Raw genomic sequence first — 21,574 nt, 5'->3', positions numbered from 1 at the left:
TGGTCCGCCGTGAACACTTTGCGGGTCTGTGACAATATCAAATTGTTATCTGGCATAAAATAATTACAACGTTTTCAGCCAGACAAAATCGATGTCATCGCTTTAGTTGTCGCTGTTGTTGCCACTAGAGGCACCACGGCAGATACTACCATCGAAGGTGCTGTGTTGGCGGCTCGCTGCCGCCAAAGTATAGCTGCCAATTTGAGTGCCAATAAAGCGCGTGTGTGCGACGACGGAAAAGAGATTTCATTTTCAGACCGGCCGGCCGACAGCACGACAGCACGATGGGGAGGAGAGCTTTGCCGGGGATTGAGTTTTGTTGCCTGTCTCTGCTTTGCGCTAATTAACCAAAAACTCAGCCAATTAGTTCGACCAACACGGAAAAGTGGCAGCGCAATGGAAACCGTGAAAAGGGAGAAGGGGTGGAAATCAAAATGGAAATGGAAATGGAAATGGAAATGGGTGTTTGCTCGTCCATTGGGCAAACTAGTTTTGATTTACTTTGCATTTCGATTTTGCGATTGCACTTTGAGGGGAACCAGTTCGCGGATTTGCATTTGAATCTTGCCGGCATGCTTTTCGATTGAATTCTGGTGTTTAATCGACACCAGAACCGGCGGGAAAGTAGTCTCAATAACTCAATCAATTCTCGGGGTTCTCACATTAGCCCTGCAAATTTCGACTGAATTATTTTTCTTAATTGTTGCACTTGGAATGCGAGACGCTAATTAGTGGATTCATTAAAACAATGCCGATTCAGTAGCATTGGGGATGTAAACAAAGTACTCCTCTCTGGTATTTCGTTTTCGGGGTAATTCATTGATTGAAAAGTATTAAGATGGGGAGCAGGACGGGAGGACGGGGCAAAGGTTAAATTATGCCTGCATTCGACGGGATGCGGCCACAATAAACAAACAGCGGCATGGGGAGGCAGGTTTGTTCGCCCCTCTGTGACAGCAGTGGCACGGGGAATGCAGGGGGGCGTGCAGCGGCGGATAGTCAGTCAGAATGCAAAGCTTGTTAAAATTCATGTAATGCATTAACAGAGAACAACAACCACAAATTACACACACAGACAGGAGGATCCGGCAAGACGGGGAGACACAGGGATTCAGGGATACTGAGACGCGGCACAGAGGCAAAATGCCGACGGGCTGCAATGAAAAGGCAATTAAAGCGCAGCAGGATCGGATGTGCAGTGCAGGAGGGGGCGAGAGTTCTCGGGGGGGGAGACTACAGTGGAGGTTGCTGCTGCTGCTGCTGCTGTGGCCGTGGCAGCAATCAATTGCATGCTTCAATGGACAAATATACGAGCATAGACAAGTGGAGAGCCCGGCCAGATAGACATGGCCGATACGAACACCGGAGCAAATGCGTTCGCCCAGCAATCTCCCAAGTGTGTGCCACAGTATATATATGTGTGTGTGTGTGTGTGCGTCAAGCATTCGTCGCTTTAGCCGCTGTCTCTGTGTCAGACTCTGTCGTTGTCCATGGCAGACAACGGCGGGACGGACGGCAAGCGGCTAGATGGACTCAACTAGATAAAACCTTAGTTGGCATGGACCCCAGACAGGGGTCTCTAGTAGAGGAGTAGCAGCAAAGAGGGAATGGCGAAGCATGGAGCATGGAGCATGGAGCATGAAGCTGTGGCTGTGGCTTTGCTTCGCGTTTGAGTTTGGGTTGGGTGCTCCATCCAATGTCTGCATCTTCATTGGCAGCAACGGCAGCAGCAACAGCAGCAGCAGCAGTCAAGTGGAACGGCAAAAACTTGTTAACTTTTTGCTACAAAAGGTTCGAAGAGTGCCAAGTTGAGTCAATCAACTTGAAGCAGCAGTGTTACCTGCCCCACCCCCCTTCCCAATGCCAACTGCCTGCTGTCTGCTGCCTGCCAATGCGGCTCGTCCACTCGTCCTCTCACTTGGCAGCAATTAATCAAAAGCCCAGCTCCAAATCGGGGCCCAGGCTGGGGAGTTTTATTATTGCAATCAAGTCATTTACCTGCCCCAAGTTGTGCTTGCAGCAATGGCTGCTGGGGCTGGTTCCCGCTGCTGTTTTAGGACGACAGCCGTTTAATTATCACTTTTGGCAGCAATTAACAGACAGAAATTTGGCAGACACTCAGCGGGCCACGCCCTGGCCGCTGGTGGGGTGACGGCGACTCTTCTCCGCCGCCTCCGCGTAGAGCGGACTGATCGTGGCGAGCAGCCGGTGGGCGGACACGTAGACCCAGTCGCAGTTTCTGACCTCGTCCTCGATGCGGTCAAAGTCGTAGCCCACGATCCGGAAGCCGGCATAGCTCAGCTCGACGCAGTAGATCTCCTGCTCCAGGGTGCGCAGGTTGAGGTACGCCACCCGATCGTTATGCGGCAGGAACTCGGCCACAATGAGGTGGTCCGCAAACTCGTTGAACGCTGCTGCCATTCGCGAGGCCTCACTGTACGCGCTGAACTTACATTCGCCATGCCTAGCGACGGACATGCTGGCGAGTGCAAATTGTCAACTCGAAAACGAATACTGTGACACTTCACCAAGGAATAAAACCGATTGCTTGCTCCGTTTTTGGATATTTAATACAGTGCTACACTCTGGATATTTCCATGTTCCATCATAGACACCGAGGTAATCTCCGCACACTGTCCTTAATTGATTATTGCATTGCATTTTGTCACACTGTGCTGTTGAGACAGCGGTCAATGGGGAGGGAAGAACCATAAAGAACAAAAAATGCAGCGAACAGCTTGAGAATCGTTCCTCCATCTCCATTCATCCATCTGCATCTCCCATTCTCTCTCTCTCTATCTTTTGTCCCTTTAAGACATTTTTCCGTATTATGCATCCGCTTAACTCCTCCTACTGCCCCACCTATCCGCAAACCCAAACCCAAGCTCAAGTGCTCCGTGTCCTCGGGGTATTTTGCTGCTGCAGCGAAAGAAAACAAAAAGAACAAGAGAGCAAAGACTCGGCTCAGACTCATGACAGTCGAAGCAGGAGGGAGTGGGAGAAGGGGAAGGAGGCTTGGTGTGATTTGGCGCACACACAGTCCTAGGGAGACCCACACACACACACACACACACCAGCAGCCAGAAGCATCTTTTTTCTGCTGATGAAGTTGAACAATTTCAGATACGAGCGAGCGGGACGCAGTGCAGGAAGGGATGGGTAAGCGAACGGAAAAGCCAGAGAGGACGGCTCGAGGGTAATGAGAGAAGATAGGTTGGCAGACGGACAGAGAAGACAGTCAGGGACGGACAGGACAGTGATGGTACGACTGTGGAACGTTCATTTGGATGGTGCTCTCGAGCCCGAGACCAAGCCCGAGCCCATGGCAGACAAGCAGTCAGGCAACGTTGTTGGCCCGGCTACTAGGCAGAGTTCCTTCCACCTCCTGATCCCGCATTGCCTTCCCTTCTTCCCACTGCTGACAAACAATCAAGATGCTAAAAGAGAAAAACTTTTCCTGACGACGGCACACACGCAAATTTTTCTTAAATTTCCCCTTTCTTCTTCCTCCTCCCTTCCTGCTGGCACCCTCGAAATATTGTAGTTGATGAATTATGCGACAGCTGCCCAGGAAAACAGTTATTCGGAGCCTCGAACCAAAGAGAAAAGTTCAGTTTCAATTTATTTTAATTGCGAAGACAGTTTACGGTAAAAGGCCCGCCGCCCTCTCTGTGCTCTATGGTGATGGGCGGCCGGCCTGTAATCAAGGGAATAAAGAGAGTAAGTGAGCCAGAGAGCATGGTCATAATCCATTGCCCAAACCCAACTACAACTCTGAGTCTCAACTTGTGCCTGTGCTTGCAACGGGTCTTTAAATTGAATTCAATATTTTGTTGGGAAAAGCTTTAGACAAAGTAACAGCAAAAGCAACAACAACCGCAAATTGTTAACAGCCAACTCTTTTGTTGTATTTGTTGACAGTTGCATTTTTTATACTTTGCACATTTCGTGGCTTTCTTTTTTCGCGCATTTTGTATGTTTGCCGCTTGCCTGTGCTCTGCTGAGAATTGATTTTTCCTTTCCTCATCGCTTATTGTCTGTGTGTGTGTGTGCGTGGGCAGAGCCAGGTGTGAAAGGCGTCGAGTGGGAGTGCCATGAATTGAGCTGTTTTTCGTTATTTCCCCTTCTCCGGGCCATACAGTTACACAGACCCACGAGACACGGAAACAAAACAAAGTGTACGGAGAGTGTGCAAACAGGCGAACGCGGAATCAATGGAAATTTCCAATTTTTCGTTTGGTTTAATGAACTTTAACTATTTAAGCCATTGAGGGTATTTATTGATGGTCAAAGTGCTTTTGCAAGAAAATATTTGTATGCACTGTATTCTGACTCCTGAATATAACGAACTACAGATATTGGTATCATAACATTTAATATTTCCTAACATATCACATAACTTAACATAACGAATGATAACATTAGCAACAACAGCAACAGCCCCACAAGATGCCCCCACGCTGAAAATTCAAAATGTTTTCGTTTGAGTGAACACAACAGCAACAAAAGCATAAACAACAACAATGATAGCTGTAGACATGAGGCATCGTTTTTGCTGATTTTTTGATGTTGTTGCCGTTTCGCTGCCTGGGCGCTACACTTTGTATTTTGTTTTTGGTTTGCTTTTTTTTTGTATTTTTTTCACATACAATTTTTTTTCTCCTCTTCTGCGCCAGTCAATTCAATTTGAAGCCATTTAGCATCAATTTGCAGTAATTTGACGTATAAATTATGTCAAATTGCCGAGCAGCTTGTCATTGGGTGTATTTCGTTGTTGTTGTTGTTGTTGCTGTTACTGTTCTCACTCAGACACTCGGTCGGTCGGTCGGGTCGCTCGTTTCGGTTTCGGTACGGCTTTGTGTAGTTGTTGCTGCTTTTGCACCTTTTTTTTCTTCGACGCCGTGCTGCTGCTGTTGTGAGAGATTGTACCCGCCAGGTAGAGGCGAAGCGAACAAGCAGAGCAGAGCAGGCGTCCCTCCCCTGTTCAACAGAACACAAAATCCCAGTTTCATTGTTCCCTCTTCCTCTCTTCTCCTTCTCGCACACACTAAAGCATTGGTTGGGCACGTTCGGCAGTGTGTGAATTTTATTTTCGCTTCTCGAGGCACAAAAGAATTTCACTTAACACACACACAAACATTGAAGAACGTTCGGGGTACGTACGAACTAAAAAGGGCCCAGCAGTCCAGCAGAGAGGTTCAACAGTAAAAAGTGCCTTATAAAGCCGATATAGAAACTAATACCAATGGAGGGGAGCGAATTGAAGAGCAAAGAGCGCCGAGGGGAAACAATTTTTACGCTTTTGTGAATGTTAACATTCAAAGATATCATCAAAAAATTCACTGGAAATGCCTCGTACAATAAAACCAACAAAAAAGAGCCAAAGAGAACAAAACGAACGAGAGTAGGGGCCGGCCGCCGACAGAGCAAAGCAGTAGTAGATGGTGAGGAATTGGGCGATGGGGGGACGGAACTCTTAAATTTTGTCGCCTCTGCTTTGCGGATGAGTTGCTGTTGCCGTTCGCGCGTCGTAAACTCGGTAGCAGCAAAAAACAGTGGAAACTTGCTCAAGGAGTGGAGGACGTGAAGGAGGAGTAGTTACGGAATATCGAGATATAATAAACAGAAGGTAAGGCAGTCAATGGGAGCGACTAACCCCAGTTCGAAAGAAAATACACAGAGACGTAAAGTGATAATTGGAACTACTATACCTGCTGTTTAATATACCTTGTAGTAAAGTCAGAAACTGAATAAACATGCAAAAGGGAAACCTGTCATCATCATTATACAAAGCATTATGTTCATACTATGTATGTATGTATGTATGTACATCCATATGTACACTTTTCCCTCTCCGAACTTGTCGCCCGACCCCGAAGAGCTACAATTTGAAGAATTCCATTTGCATTTTAATTAAGTGAATGGACAATTGGCTAGGACGGGTGTGGTCAGTCGAGGGTAGAGACGGCTACTGTCTGGGATCTGTACAAGCAATTATGCATATCATAAAACACTTGAAACATTAATAAGGGCAAGCAACGAGCGCATACAGTGGACTAAGAGACAGAGGAACAGCGAGCAGTCATCTTTTTGAGTCCGGGACAGGGTCAATCGCTCCACTTATCCATTTTGGTGGCAGGTAGGGAATAGCGCCTTGAAAGCAGTACTGCACCTGTTCTTCTGTTCTTTCGACTTGATTTTCTTCTGGTGACACATGATTTGTACATTCAACGATTCATTTGTGATTCTGTTTCATTAAAGATTTAAATGTTAAGTAGACCAAAATCAAACAAACGCAAAAACTGCTTCATCGAGAGACCCCTCACTAATGAATATTCATTCGAAGTTATCGTCTCATTTATTTGCACATTTTGGTTTATTCCATACTTTGGGGTCCGTCTCGACCAACAGACAAAAATCATAAATCATGGCTTAATTTGCATATCGGCATATCGCCTGAACTTCCATCTCTAAACAGACAGCAACCACAGCAGAAACGCCCGCCCCAAAACTGTTTCAGTTTTGTTTATGGCCAGAGTCAGCGTGTTGCCACTTTATTGCCTGCTTTACATTTCTGTTAGTTCAAGTCCGCGCCCCCAGCCATACACCCATATTTGCATATGTGTGATATTGTGACTGGGTATGTGTGTGTCTGTCCGCGCTGTGTGGAAGTGCAGTCGTGTTATGCTTTGCGGCCAAATTAAAATTCGACTTAATCGTTTAAACATTTAAAAGGCAAACTAAAAGCCAGCAGGCGTTGCCAACAAGCAAGGCTTCCCATTCCGCCTGCTCCACCACACCACTCCACTCCACTCCTCTACTCTTCTCTTCCTCCTGCACACTCCCTCTTCCCACTCTACCAGCAGCAGCAGACTCCTTTGCTCTTTTCCTTTCCTTTTCTTTCTTTTTGCATGCGCAGCAAAACATGCGCCGAAAGTTGTAGCAGCATGTGGCTATCTCGCTCACACAGCCAGGCTTTAATGAGAGAGCGCCATACAACAAACATGGCTGCCGACGGTCCAAGAGCGAGAGAGCAGCAGAGAGCGAGATAAAGAGAGGGAGAGGGAGATGGAGATGGAGAGCGATAGCATGCTGAACGACAAGGAGATTTTTTTGCGGGATGAGTACTGCCCATGAGGATGGGAGCAGCTTTGTTTGCTTTGTTCGTGTTTCACCTTTGCTGCTCCTCTCTTTGCACAACAGAGGCTGCCGCCACGCCACAGAGTCACAGTCGCAGCAGCCCCAGCCCCGAGGGCCGTGCAATTCAAATGTTAATTAAAATTTAAATACTTTAATCGTCCAATTGAACTGCTTCTGTTTCTCTCTCAGCCTTTGCAAGAGAATTACAATTCGATTATTTCTTCAGTGAGAGTCCTTTCTTGTTCTTTCCAACTGTCCCCTGCTCAATAATTGTATGCGCGTCGAGAGGCCAATAGAACAACAGGAGTCACATGCTGTTTGAAACAATTAACATCCGCCCTGCCCCCACCTCATAAGGAGCGATGCGGTTTCAAATATCATGGAATAACTGAACAGCCGCCAGGCACTAAACCCAAATTATCCGGAAAAATAAATAGATTCGCCAGCGCGACCCACAATGTGTACACAGAACCCCCATCAACTCGTAGCCAGCGGCACTGCTATATGTCAGATAATAAACGGGATTTATGTACCGTAAGGGTGTGGTGGTAGTGGTGTGTCAGGAGCAGAGGGGTGGGCAGAAGCGTGCCCATTGTTCCATTTTGAAGTAGTTGCTACTCGAGTACAATTTAGTAATGATAATGTTTTATTTGGCCAAAATTGCTATTGATGCGACTTTGACATGCAAACAAAAGTTTTCGTTTTCTTTCGCTTTGGAAAGGGGTCACCGCCAACAACTCCCCACACCTTCCCACAAAAGAAGTTGCCAACGTCTTTAGTAGGGACAGGGGCAGTGGGAGAGTCAGAGGCAGCATGCGAGGTAGCAGCAATGTTTTTGATAGCAATCAACATCAATTAAAGCAGCTGTCTCTCTTTGTCTCTCCGCAACTGCCACTGCCACCACCCTACCTGTGGCTCTTTCTCTTCGTCTCGCACTGCTTTGGCCGTGTAATGTTGTTGTTGCGCCCCTTGCCGCCGTCATCGTCTTCGGCAGCAAGGCGCAAATGCTGTGGCACTGCAATTGCATCTCTAGCAAAATGTTGCCTCCAAGTAGCGACTGAGTGACTGACTGACTGGCCCCGGACCTGTCCCATCCCCCCTTCACCTTGTCTGTGTCTCTGTGCCACCGATGGCAACTGTTGATAATTATAATCCGCTTGTGGTTAAAATGGTGTTGCCTACCTTACTGGCGATAAGCGGGCATGAATAATTATGTTGCCGCTGCTGTCGCTGTAGTTGCAGCCACTGCTACTGCTGTTGCGGTGGCCGCTGTCTGTGTCGCCTGCGTGCTTGCCTCGGCGACAACTCATGAATAATTAATGCACTGCCTGGCCCCGGACTTGCAGTGGATTCATTCGCTTTGCTTGCAGCAAAATGTTGCTCTGCCCCAGCGGTGGCAGCAACTTGTCTAGGCTACTCTTTGGGAATATCTTTTCAATTACTGCAGGAAATCGTGAACTACAGTGGACACTGCAGGAGCCGGCCATGCTGGCTGTGTTGGCTGGCCATGCGCCGAAAGAAAAAGTCTATTTTTGTAGCTTTCCCGTCGAAATGGGAAGACTTGCCTAGTATGCTGCAGCTCTGCTTTGTCGCTCTGTCCCTCTTTAGTTATTATTTTGATTAAAACAGACAATTGCCGCTGCCGCAGTGCAAATATTTACGAGTAACAGCCACACGGACGGGCAGAACAGGGCAGGACAGGACAGCCTCCAAGGGTGCCGACCACAATTAACACTTGAACAGCAGCAGCACCACCAGCAACTGGAATCAGAGGCAGCAACCACTGTCAACCAAGTGGCAACCATTATCAACTCAATTTGAATGAAATTTATGCACTCTCCGCGCTTCCGCTAACGCGGCCACAGACAGAAAGAAAGGGCAAGGGGTGAGGCAAACACTGGAATTCCCACCTTAAACTAAATAAGCAATGAGTTTGTCTAGAAAAAGGTTTGGGGCGGTCGCAAAATTGGCACTTGAAAGGCATCAAGATACAATGGCAATAACTGCAGTGGCAGTGGCAGTGGCAGGGACAGCAGGGACAGCAGGGACAGCAGAGACGGCGGGCAGCAACAAACAAGCTAAACAAGTATTGCTGCTGAGGCAGATACGACCACGAGCAGTATGAGCCCGCAGAAGCACACAAAAGACACGAACGGAAAGATGGAAGGGGTGGCTGCTGAAGCATGGGAATTGAATTCCATTCAAAAGACGGCAGCAGGCTGTTTGTCATACTTGCAACAGCAGCAGCAGCACCACCACCAACAGAAGAAAGGAGAAGACCAAGTGAAATGGCTTACATGCATTTCTCTGCACTACACTGCTATGGTCTGCTCTCTCCGTGTCGTGCCTCCCGGTGGCAGCAGGCGTGTTGAGGTGTGTTGAGATAGCATCTTGCATAAAATTACTGGCAGGAGAAGAAGCTGCCACAGCACAAGCAGAAGCAGCAGCAGCAGCAGCAGCAGCAGAAGCGAAGGAGCATCAGGAACAGCAGTCAAGCCACCAGCGACGTGGCTGCCCGATGCTATGCCACTGATCGCCTCGAAATTGCTGGCAGTTGCAATTTGCTGTTTGGAATTTTAAGCGAGCCAACAATGAAGTTCAACCAGACGCGTTCGAAGCAGCAAAAAGCAAAGGACAGACCCAAATGAACAGATGGTAGGGGGTTAGATGGTAGGGATATGATACAGACAGAAGGACAAAGAGACAGACAACATCATCCTCCTGCTCGTCATCGCCAGAATCAGCAGCAGCAGCAGCAGCAGCAGCATCAACGCGGTGCATTCAGCATGCTTAACCCATTCGAGGCATCGATTTTGTTGGAACCCACAAAAAGGAAAACTCCCGACACTATAATTTTCATAACATTTCAAGCTATGGGGATTAAAATCGCAATAAAAAATATCATCTTTTGCAAACTACAGAGAAGTTCGACGACGCACAGAGATCATGAATTAGGTAGGTTTTATAGAGGAAAATAGAATGGAAAGTTTTAAAATATTTTATTATTTTAATTTATCCCTAAGCTACAAATTCGAAAAGAGCAGAATTTATAGATTCAGAGGTGAAATTTCATCTACTCTTGGTTATAAAAACACTTTAAAATAAAATTCTATAATTTCAGTCCATGCTCAACAGATTTCTGTAAGTGTGCTATAATTCACCCCGTTTGGCTTGAAGTGGGTTAAATTTCACCCCCACCCCATCAGGAGTTGGATTTGGGATGGAGCTCTCCGCGACTCCAATAAAAGTCAGCAGCCAGCAGCCAGGCATTGATGTGCATACTCCGTCTCCTTCTCCTTCTCCTTCTCCTTCCACTCCCCGATACCATTCTCTGGCTCCTTGCTGAAGTTTTATTTCAGTTTGCCTTTCATTTTTATTTATTTATTTTTCTTGTTCATTTCCATTCAATTTCTGTTGCCGTTTCTTCATGACTGTATGTATGTATGTATGCATGTATGTATGTACATATACATATATGTATGAATGGGTGTAGTTGCAGCTTTTGCATAAGGCGTAGGTTCATTCGAGTGAAGCGAAACAAAGGCACAACTCGAAATAAGATATAGTCGGCGGCGGGCAGCAGCAGCAGGAGCCAGGCACGATTTATGTTAATCAGACAAGAGGGCGGCAGGGCAGGCACTGAATTGGTCGGTTGGGGAGGAGGGAGGACGAAGTGTGCTGGAGCCAAAGACATTGCCACAGATCCAGCGGCAGCGGCAGCGGCAGCGGCAGCTCCAGCGCCAGCGCCAAAGCCAGTTGCATTTAATCATCTTTTATCTGGCAGGCATAGACGGAGCTCTCAGTGTAGTGGGACAGGACAGCAACGGAGTGGAGTGGCACGGCGGTTATTATGTATCGCTTAGTTGCAGCATTTGGCGCACTTTCGGATTTCCCCGTTCCGATTCGTTTGCGAGGCATCGCCGGAGTCAAAGTTTGATCCGTGTTTTGCAAAGACTGTTTGTTTGGTGCGCTGAGATTTCAATTTGATTCGTTATCGATTTGATTTCAATTTGCCAAATGCCCTGGCCATTTACCCTCTTTTTCTCTCTATCTCTCTTTCTTCCGGTGCATTATTCAGGGTGAAAGTCCAATTTGAATGCTACATTCGGTGAGGAAATTAAAGAGTCAGAGTCGACCTCGAACATTAGGAGCTGTCCGAACTGGTATTATTTGGCCAATAGCGACTGGGGACTTGCGAATATTTCATTGAGCAGACCTTTTTGTTGCTTTCTCTTTCATTTTCAGGACTTTTAATGCATGGGAATGCACACACACACACATACACAGATACGTACCACTTTCAGAGATTACCGGTATTCAATGAGGTTGAGAAATTAATGTGTATAAGTAAAATATTTCTGCGGCGACTCATTTCAATGGCAAATTTATTCCACAGCGAAAGGGCCTGTGCATACTCGAAAACAAACCTAAAACGAAAGAGATAATAATAAAGAAAATGGTTAGTAGGTTTAAATTTGAAGGTATTCCGTGCATGATAAGTATCGGAATTTATTTGTGAATTGCAGGTTAGAGGGTAAGATAAATGGAAGAAGATTTTTTGGGCTTCAAATTCATTGCGTAGGTTGGATTTTAGCTGCCATTTCCCTACTCTAACCCACGCCCTTCTTTGAATTCTCTTTAAATATTTGACAAACATTTTGAGCGAAAACTCTCGAATTAAACCAAGTTGTCCTATGCTTGTGGCTAGAGAGAGATGGACAGAGAGAGAGAGAGAGAGAGACAAACTGTAAGCTGGGCATTAAGGGTGACTGAAAATTCCCAAAGCTACAGCACTGAAATGAATGAAAATCCTTCTGTGGAATGTATCCTGCAGAGCCATACGAACATAAAACGAGAAGGGACGTGTGAGACGCTTCTTACGCGTCACAACTTTTATACCCGGCACTCAGGACTACATCTGCACCTTAGCGGTTATTTGTCAAATTTTACATGTTTCTTCATGGCTCTATCGACTCGGCTATTGATGCTGATCAAGAATATATATACTTTATGGGGTCGGAAACGTTTCCTTCTGTGCGTTACATACAACCGTTATTCCCCACAAATACAATATACCCTATTTAGTCTTCGAATACCGGGTATAAAAAGAGGGCCGGTGACGTTCGCATTCCCTTCCCTTCTCAGAATGATATGCCATTTTCAAACAAGTGCAAAATATTACCATAACTTTGATGATGGCTTTGTGTTAAAGGGATTGACTTATGTACATATGTATGTACATACATTCCCTCTATCTCTTCCATAAAAAGGCCTCGCTCTCATCAATGATCTCCATTCTCTCTTTATTGCTTAACAACTCCTACACATAGTACAATCCTTCATTCTACATTTTAACAAAAAATGGTAACAAAACAAAAAATTACTTCAACTGTTGTCGAGAAATCTTTCTTTGCTTTCTGTGTGAATTTATTGCAGAAGGTTTTTTGTGTGTGCCACGCGAATGACTCGCTGACTGGCTAACTCTATAACTGACTTTTCTCCCTCTGCCACTGCAACTGCCACTGGTTCAGCTGCTGCCGTCCACTGCTGTGCATTCTCCCAACAGAAGTAGAAGCGAAAAGAATGCAGACTGAAAGAGGAAAAATATATATATGGACATGGTAGTTGTAGTTGTTCCATTTTTGCGCTTTTCATGCACTTTTTGCGCCGGATGTGCAGCATGAGGAAAAAAGTGCAACAGAGAGTTGGCGAAAGGGGAGCTGAAGCAATTGGGGGGAGTAAACTGCCAAAAAGAGAGCAGAGCGAAAGAAAATTGTAATTTCAACAAAGCAACGAAGAAAATGGCACAAAACCTCACCCACAACCGCCCCACAGCAACCGTTCGCAATTTTTGTATACATTCATTTCTGTGGTGCTCAAAACTTTTTGGCCAGCGCAATCCGTTGAGTGGCGGAGAAAAGAGGGCAGAGGACTGGGCGGAAGGTTGGGCTAAATGCGTTTTTGATGCTGCTGCTGCTGCTGCTGCTGCTGCTGCCGTTGCTCCGCGCAGCTGTGGGTGGTTCCGGGGCGTGGCATTGCATGGCATGGCACCGCGGGTGACCGTGGTTGAGGGCGCATTTAAGATTTGGTTTTAGCCACCGGCACTTGCCAAGTTGCAGCATTAAGCCTATGCCAATTATGCATTGTTGGCCGGGTCTTTCTTTATCGCTCGACTCTAAGTACACTCTGACGGGGGGAGACAGAGCCCCAACAATCGCACAAGAAAGGTACATTCAATTGAAGGTAAGGCAGTATAACAGAGCAACAAATGCTATTTGCATACATATGGTACCTTGGCTCTCATGAGCCTTGCGCATAAAAAGCGATGGTTAACCCTCTTCACGCCACTCCGTGCCAGAGAGCTGCTGCTGTTGGGCAAAAATTGAAACAACTTTTGCAATTACTTTCCGTAAACAAAACAAATGTGCTCCAGTCACGCAGTCTTCACCTCTCTCTCTCTCTCTCTCACTCTCTGTCTGTCCCCAAAACAATAATTACCCATACATTGCGTTCAGGCACTTATACATACACACAGGTGTACATATTAATATGTATGTATGTCCAAACAATATACTTACGAGTAGAATGGAAATGGCAAGGGTAATGATAATAACGAGGCGGAGCGAATTCAAAGGCCTCGATGGGAGTGGGAGTGGGGGAACGCAGGCCGGTAAAGTTCTACCGTCTTGAAACAAGTTGTTAAATTGTTATTTTAGCGCATCGTTTTCCCCTTTTCCCCACAACCACACTATGAGAGAGACAGAGAAATAGAGAGAGAGAGAGAGAGAGAGAGGATAACGAGTGCCAGGTACAGTGAACGCCCACAAATGAGAAGCCCTAATTGAGGTGATGCCCATGCCCCTTCAATCACACTGGAGTGGGCAGAGAGGAAAGCAGAGAGGAGAAGGCAAACAGTGCAAAGGCAAATAACAAGCATTGGCAGTTAATACGTGCATATTTTGTACATATTTATTGTATGTGTGCACATTTATGAATGCAACTACATATGCATGTATGTATTTATGCTTAAATCTACTCTACTCTTGCTCTCATGCCGAATAACCCATTGCAGCATACACCGGTATAAAATCGCACAACAAACGACACATAAAACCAATATGAAGATATTTGTACATACAGAATACATAAAGCTATAGCAGTATTATGTATGTATTTATGTACATACTATGTAAATATAAAGTAATTGTGTTTTTGTACACGAATTGTACACGAATTTTCCATACTAAAGGATGGAACCCGACTTTTAGATTGATAATTGTTTTTTTCTCGATTCGAGGCCATACACTTGCCTTTTTTATTTCAGTGCATCAACCCTCTCCCATGGTGCTTTTATGCGTTGTGCTGTATGAAGGGAGACCCTTGTGGCATGAAACAATTTTATTATTACGTTTATTTGACTTGCATGTGTGCATACGTAAGCAGTCTGTCAGGATTGCGGGGACTGTTGGGACTTGGAGTTGCGAGGACTTCCCGGACAATGCAATTTCCATTGTGGGATGGCTGCTGCTGTGAATGGCTCGTAAATCCACACACATTGCAAATGCACACACATTGTCGTGTCTCTGGCATTCTCTGACATTTCCAATTTCACTCTCCCGCCATTACACTATCACTTCTTCCCCCTCCCCGGAATAATGGCTCGTTCTCTATTAAATTATTCCTGCAATCGACATTCGGTCCATAGGAGACGGAGATGGAGATGCAGATAGAGTGGGAGGCAAAGAGAGACATTTACCGTTTACAAACACCTTCTGATCATTGTTATCTCTGTCTCCCAGCGCTGTGGCTGTCGCTGTCGCTGTCCCTTTCACACACTCAATAATTCAATTATGCATCCCATTTAATGTGTCACATTGCCATCGCATCTGTGTGGGTGTGTGCGTGTGCGTGTGTGTGCTGGCCACTGTACACTAATTTCAATATTCCATAAAGCGAGTGTATTGTCAACCACGAAACCAAACCAAACAAAACCGAACCCCAATCCAATCTAATCAATTTTGCATATACTGCACAAATTATGTGTATGAGTGTACACACTTGTGTGTCCACTCCATTTCGCAATTCAAATTGAATTTGTGTGTCTGCGTATTTACCCGCTCTGCTCCTGGACAAACCCAAACCACGTACCCAACTGGGAATGTCTTCATATGGAGACTTCCTCGCGATTCTATTCGCTTTCAAGAGGAGTCGAGGATGTGCTTTGCTTTGATACGAGATCATTTTTATACCCGGTACTCAAAGAGTACAAAGAGAAGGGACGTGAGACGTGTGAAAGGCTTCTTACGCGTCACAACTTTTATACGACATAGAGTCTGTCTGTCCGTCTGTCTGTCCGTCTGTCTGTCCGTCCGTTTAGATGAGCGCCTGGATATCAGAGACTATAAAAGCTACAGCAACAAAATTTTGCATCGAGATGGCTACTGATACCACACATAAAGTATACCCTATTTACTCTTCGTGTACCGGGTATTGTACAAATAAAATGCAGAGTACAAAGCAGAGTCAGCAGGCAGATAGCCAGCAACCGAAAATAACATTGTGTGGATTGTGTCAACTTTTGAATGAAGTCTAAAATTAATTAAATGCAAATTCGTCACAATTGGCCATGCAGAGCAGTTTTCATTCATCCAATTAGTTCACTCACAGAATTCGCGAATAGTTTTATCTGCAGCTACAAATTGAAACATAACTCGATGGCTGTGTGAATCGTGGGTGGGTGCATTTCAAAATTAATAAATATTGCAAATTAATTAGCGGCTTTCATTTCGCTCTCACGGAGTACACACACACTCGCACGTACATAGATTGGCATTCATTAGGTGGCATTCGAGGAGGGAGGATGGAGAAGGGAGCCAGCCGCAATTTTCGACAAATGGCAATGCCTGGCAATTTAATTGAAAATGGCAGCTCCGGGGGCAGCCCAGACAAAGGCCCCGCCAATACTGTACGAGCATCTGAATACGGCAGCCGGATCAAGTTTCTGTCCGTCCGTCCGAGTGTGCGCCCGTACGGCACTTGGCACGTTCCGTGCCAGCGAAAAAATTCTCATAATAATTAAACGAAAAACGCGTTGATTGCATGCAATTTGCATTTTACGACTGGCGACGACGTGGGCAAACATGGCAATGACTTGGCAGCCGCCACACGGACGAATGGACACATGGACACACGGACAGGTTGCTGTTGATGTTGCTATTGCTGTGTATCCAACACGGACATCAGATATGCAAAGAGAATTTATACAACCTGTGCTGATGATGGGCACTAGGGATGGGTGCGTGACTACGACCCACATGTGGGATTGATAATGAACTGAAGTTGTGGGAGTCGAAGAATCAAATCAAATCATTAAATTGATGAGTAGTTCCACGATTTTAATCTTTCATTAAATAGTGTTTCATTTGACAAGGAAGGGCAATCATCGGTCGTGAGTCACGCGACCATCGCCAGGGGCTGCTCTATGTGAAAGTGGGGCCAGAAAGGGGTGCAATAATTGTTAGGGCAGGTCCGAGCAGACCGGTAAGCCGCGGCTGTAATTGAAACTAAGCCAGAGCTATTATTTTCGACTTGCAGACTCCATACCGCGGTCGGGTGGCACATGCCCAACCACTACCAGCATCAGCAGCAGATGATTGACAACGATTCTGTCCGATTAGGTCGATTAGGCGAATGGGGGAATGGCAAATACCATGAATGCCGAGTATGCGGAGAATCTGAAAAATGAGGCGAGTGTGTGGGTGCTCGACATATGGACATTACATTCAGAATTTCCCACATAATTCGCTCTGAATACGAGATGATATTTTCGATATTTTATTTAGGGGAGGAGACTGCGCCTGCTTCCGTTTCTGATTTCAAATAAATAAATAATCGCATGAGAATTGCTCGGTCTCGTGATTCAAATAATTTGAATTTGTTAATAATTTGTTGAAAGTCTTGACCTCTACACAACATTTGGCTTTATCCGAATACCCAACCTAGAAGGGGTATTGTATCCGCTGTTTCTACGTTTGAGTATGCACATATGAACCACTTGGAACGTAGCCAATTTTCCACCGAAAACTAACAGATTTATAGCAAAAAAAACAACAAACAAAAAATGGACACGCAAAGAAGGCAGTGCTGATGGCCAAAATATACAAAATACATACAAAATACAATACTTATTCGGCACAGAAGATTGCTATGATGATGAATGGTTGTAATGCTTGAATCCTGATGGAAGATTCATGATGAATTTTGGGTGTGGCTTTTTATTTATTTGCTGTTAATTAATGTCAAGCATTTCAATGAATAATTCCACAAAGGAAGAGCTGCACAATTGAAATTTATGAATGCCTTTGGGCGCCTCATCTCTCCCTCTAATCCCTCCATCTCCTTTCTCTTCTGTCTGTCTCACTCTCTCTGCAACTGCAGTTGGCGAGCTGTTTCATGCTTCATGATGCATGAAATACAACAACAGAAACCGTCTGAATAAATTTGTTAAATGAATTTTCCCGTTTCTGTAAATCATCAATGCAAATGTCGCCGCTACCAACAACGAGTGTGGTGGGCGCCAGTGCCAGTGCAGGAGATTTTCAATTCCAGATTTTCCATTTTCATTTTCATTTTCATTTTATTTATTTCATTTTGTTCGCTTTAATTAGTGTTGCAATGGAGGCTGTGTGGCCAGAGGCTGCGGCTCCCTCTGGCCTCAATTTGTGGGCACCACACAGTGCCACGCCACACAGTGCCACTCCACGCCATGCCACGCCCTGTCCTATTCTGTCCTGACCATCTCCTACGGCCGGGGCATTGCGTGTCAGAATTTGCGGCCCCATGCGTTGGACACTAACCCAAAGGGGGGAAACCTTCCAACTTGCGGGTGGCCGGGGGAAAAACAACACATGAAATATACACGAAAACAATAATCAATGCAAATGCCTGATAGGCTGCCCATATCAGTACATTCGCGCATACATAAATATGTACATACATATGTATGTATGTACATACTGTGAATGTAAATATGTATACTTGATAGTTGGACATACTCAAAAGTATGGCCGGTGGTGGCGGTTGCTCGATTAAATTTTAAGTGCCGTGTCATTAAAATCGCGTGAGAGGTCCACGCTGCTCACTTATGAGGGGGGAGGGTACATGTGGGGCTCTGCGAGTGGGGAGGCGTGTTCGGCAGGCGATTTGCGAAAAGCGATTGCGGAAAGCAGACAGCCAAAAAGGCAGCGGCAGCAGCGGCAGCAGCAGCAGCAGCAGCAGCAGCAGCAGCAGCAGCAGCAGCAACAGCCTCCAATTTGCAAAGGGAGGCTAAAAGAGAAACCAAGGAAATGGATGTATGTACATTGGTAGGTACACTTCACACCGTTTATGCGGCACCAATTATTGCAATCAGAGCACAGAGCAATCAGAGATTGGTAATCGTGAATACGAAATTATGTACCTGAACATATTGTTGGGAAACAGAGGCGAACATAACATAAGGATGCATGGACATTGCAGGTTACGATTGGTTTTATGGGGTGTCTAGCTACTCAGCAATGTGTCCAAAGTCTCTTGATATTTTACTCGTAACGTTTCTCCTTGTGGCAAATTATTCCGCTTAACCCTTAAACGAGGGTTTAGTTGCGCAGTTCAGGTTCAAGTCAATTTCATGTGAGTGTACACAAGGCAGCGTCTGCCCCGTTTCAGGTCTTGTCTGTCATTAGAGGGTAAACACAGGTTGCAACAGCCGCAGCCGCAGCCGCAGCCACACCCACAAACCTCGTCATGGCGATGATGACCAGGCCAAATCATCATTATTGTCAATAAAATTATACACAACATCAACATCAGGCAAGAAAATAGCCTATATAATTACATACATGTACATAGTACATATGTACATGCATGTCAATTAGCAGAGGCAGCGGGAAAGTGGAAAAGGCCCAAGAAATTCTTTCGGCAGTGCCATTAGGGGAACTCGTGTCGAGGAGACAAAGGGGGAAAACGAAATGAGCAAAAAGGCGCACTAATTAAAAAGGCAGCAACATCAGAGAGGGAGAGAGAGAAAGGAGCGTGCGAGAGAGCGGATAAGTAATAAAAGCAGAAGCGACAGCAACAACCAAATTAATTGAGTTGGAAAGCAAGAACAGAATGGGAATCCGCCATCCGTCACACCATCTCCCACCCCATGCCCGAATCGAGGGAGACACTTTGAGGGGCTGGAAAGGATAGACCAGGACAGGACAGAATGGGCCAGGGCGTGGCCGTGGGGAGGCGTTTTCAATTAATGAAGAGTTTCCCTTTTGACCCGCGCCTGCTGCGGGGCCAGAATTGAATTATAAATATAAAAACTATTTACTGTTAATTTGTAATATGCACATGATTAAAGCCAGGCCCAAAGCAGCGTCCTATTAAAGCTGATTTGCCGCTTGGCTGAGCTCACGCATACCCATACCCATACCCATATGCATGTGTGGATGTGTGGATGTACAAACGGGACTTTTATTCGCGCATTTCGCATTTTATCAGGCATTACATATACGCTCCATGCACGCGACAGGGAAGGGACAAGAAACAGAATCAGAGCGAGATGGAGAACGGCAAACCACAGCCGGGGCATATCCTGTGTGCATAGCCCGGCCCGGCCCTGCCCTGCCCTGCCCACACCACTGCTCCATATCCTGCCAATGCTCCGGGTCATACTCACATACACACATACATACATACGACTTTTTTTGTTGTCCTGCTGCTGCTGGCAGCATGGCACATCCGTTTGGCAAGTCCGGAGGCGACGAAGAACGGGGGGTGAGGTTGAAACGTGCAACGAACAACGAACGGCAGCTGAAATTTACAATGGCTGTGCCCTGCCTGCACACATACATACACACACACACACACACACATGCCGCACAAATATAAAATATCCTGCCAGCTTGTGTGACGCTTCCTGCGTGGGGGGAGAGCCAGGACCCTGAACTAACAGGACTAACTGAAACCACACCGAGAACCAGGGTATATTAAACAAAAAGTACGGAGCATATGCATATATAGAAAGGTTTCGGAAAAGCTTCCATACCCTATTTTTCATATACCTTGTGGCCAATACCCACACAACCTACCTACCCCACCCCAAACGTTTATTCTGTCGCAGTGACAACAACAATTCCTCTTTCTCGTTCCCCTTTCCATTCCGCGTTGTCTTTGGCCCCTTCCCATTCTCGGAGTTGTCGCTTTTGGCTTTGTTGCTGCTTTTTGTTGCCGCTGTTTTGTACACAGGAGCCACAGAAGACGAGTGGCGGAGACCAGAAGCTTTTGTTTAGTGGGGGGACGGACAAGGGGCGTCTCCGCTTATTCGTCGTTTCATTACATTCCATGCTCCGCCCCACTCCACCCATGCTCCTGCACTGTGCTCTTTACTCTCTCCTTCTCTCACATTGCGATTTGTGGACACTGTCCCACGCCCTGACATGTGACAAATTTTTTGTTTGGCTTTCGTGGGGAGAAACACTAACACCCCCACCCCCACCACCGCTACAGAAAAAGGACAACTTTAAATTTCAAACAACCTTTGTGAGGAAAAGGCAGTTACATTTCTGGCTAGAATTGCCACTGTGGAAAGTCCATTAGACACCCTAGCACCCCCTCGCACACTGCACAACGCACTGAATGAAACGTGACGAGTGCCGACAATTGCTCTACCCCGTCCCCTTCTCAAAACATAACGAGTGCATGGCAAACGCAAACGCAAACGCAAACGCAAACCGTAGAACGTAGCACGTGCCTGGCTTCCGCCTCCAGTTTGATCCCGAAACAAATGTTATTTTTATTGTTATTTGCTGTTATAACTTACTTCCATTCCTCCGACTGCCAACGAACACCCTTTAAACCTTTAACCCTTTTCTGCGGCTGCCATAACTCGGCTTCCATGCAGATCCGAAAGCCAAACAACCCCCTGGAAAACAGATGGAACCCAAATGGATTGGATCGCATGTTCAACTCGAATTATCTGAAAACAAAGTCAAGGGGAGCAGAGAGTAAAGAGCGCCCGAGGAAGCAGAATGAAACACACAACGAAAAACGGGCGATAGAATGGAAGAGAAGAGAATACACACAGAAGAGCCTTTGTAGACAAGGATTGCTCATTCCAGATTTTATCCCAAAAGCTTCGTTGTATTTCAGGTCTACCGGTAGTTTGGTATTAGCATTTTGTTAATTAAACTCAAACGCAACACATCAGAATGTACATAAATACATACATATGTTCATACATATGTACATACATATGTTAGATTACCATTTAGTACTCCCTACCAATATTACACATTTCTAACTGCCCATAAATATTTTATTCTATTAGTATTTTTTATCAGCTTATTGCTGGAAAAGTTTCCGACGGTTTTCCCAACATTTCGGAATTTTTAGGACAAAATTGGAG

At 45.8% G+C, this 21,574-nt stretch overlaps 2 protein-coding genes across 2 annotated transcripts in view; both read right to left on the bottom strand.

Annotated features, from left to right (window-relative positions):
- The window catches only part of LOC117592393 (pneumococcal serine-rich repeat protein), a 77,070-nt gene that overhangs the window by 20,816 nt on the left and 34,680 nt on the right, over nt 1-21,574 (bottom strand). The gene's annotated exons all lie outside the window — the stretch shown is intronic.
- LOC117592400 (protein GSKIP homolog) lies at nt 2,037-2,493 on the bottom strand. Its single transcript, XM_034286118.1, has one exon. The coding sequence runs from the start codon at nt 2,476-2,478 to the stop codon at nt 2,119-2,121; it is 360 nt and encodes a 119-aa protein (XP_034142009.1). The 5' UTR covers nt 2,479-2,493; the 3' UTR covers nt 2,037-2,118.

This window comes from Drosophila guanche, unplaced genomic scaffold (assembly GCF_900245975.1).
Source record: "Drosophila guanche unplaced genomic scaffold, DGUA_6, whole genome shotgun sequence".
NCBI lineage: Eukaryota > Metazoa > Arthropoda > Insecta > Diptera > Drosophilidae > Drosophila > Drosophila guanche.
The sequence above is the reverse complement of the archived record's forward strand: the minus strand, read 5'-3'. Positions and strand labels throughout refer to the sequence as shown.

Bases quoted from the DNA above. Each gene is read 5' to 3' on its own strand.
- LOC117592400 (XM_034286118.1), bottom strand. From the start codon at position 2,478: ATGTCCGTCGCTAGGCATGGCGAATGTAAGTTCAGCGCGTACAGTGAG.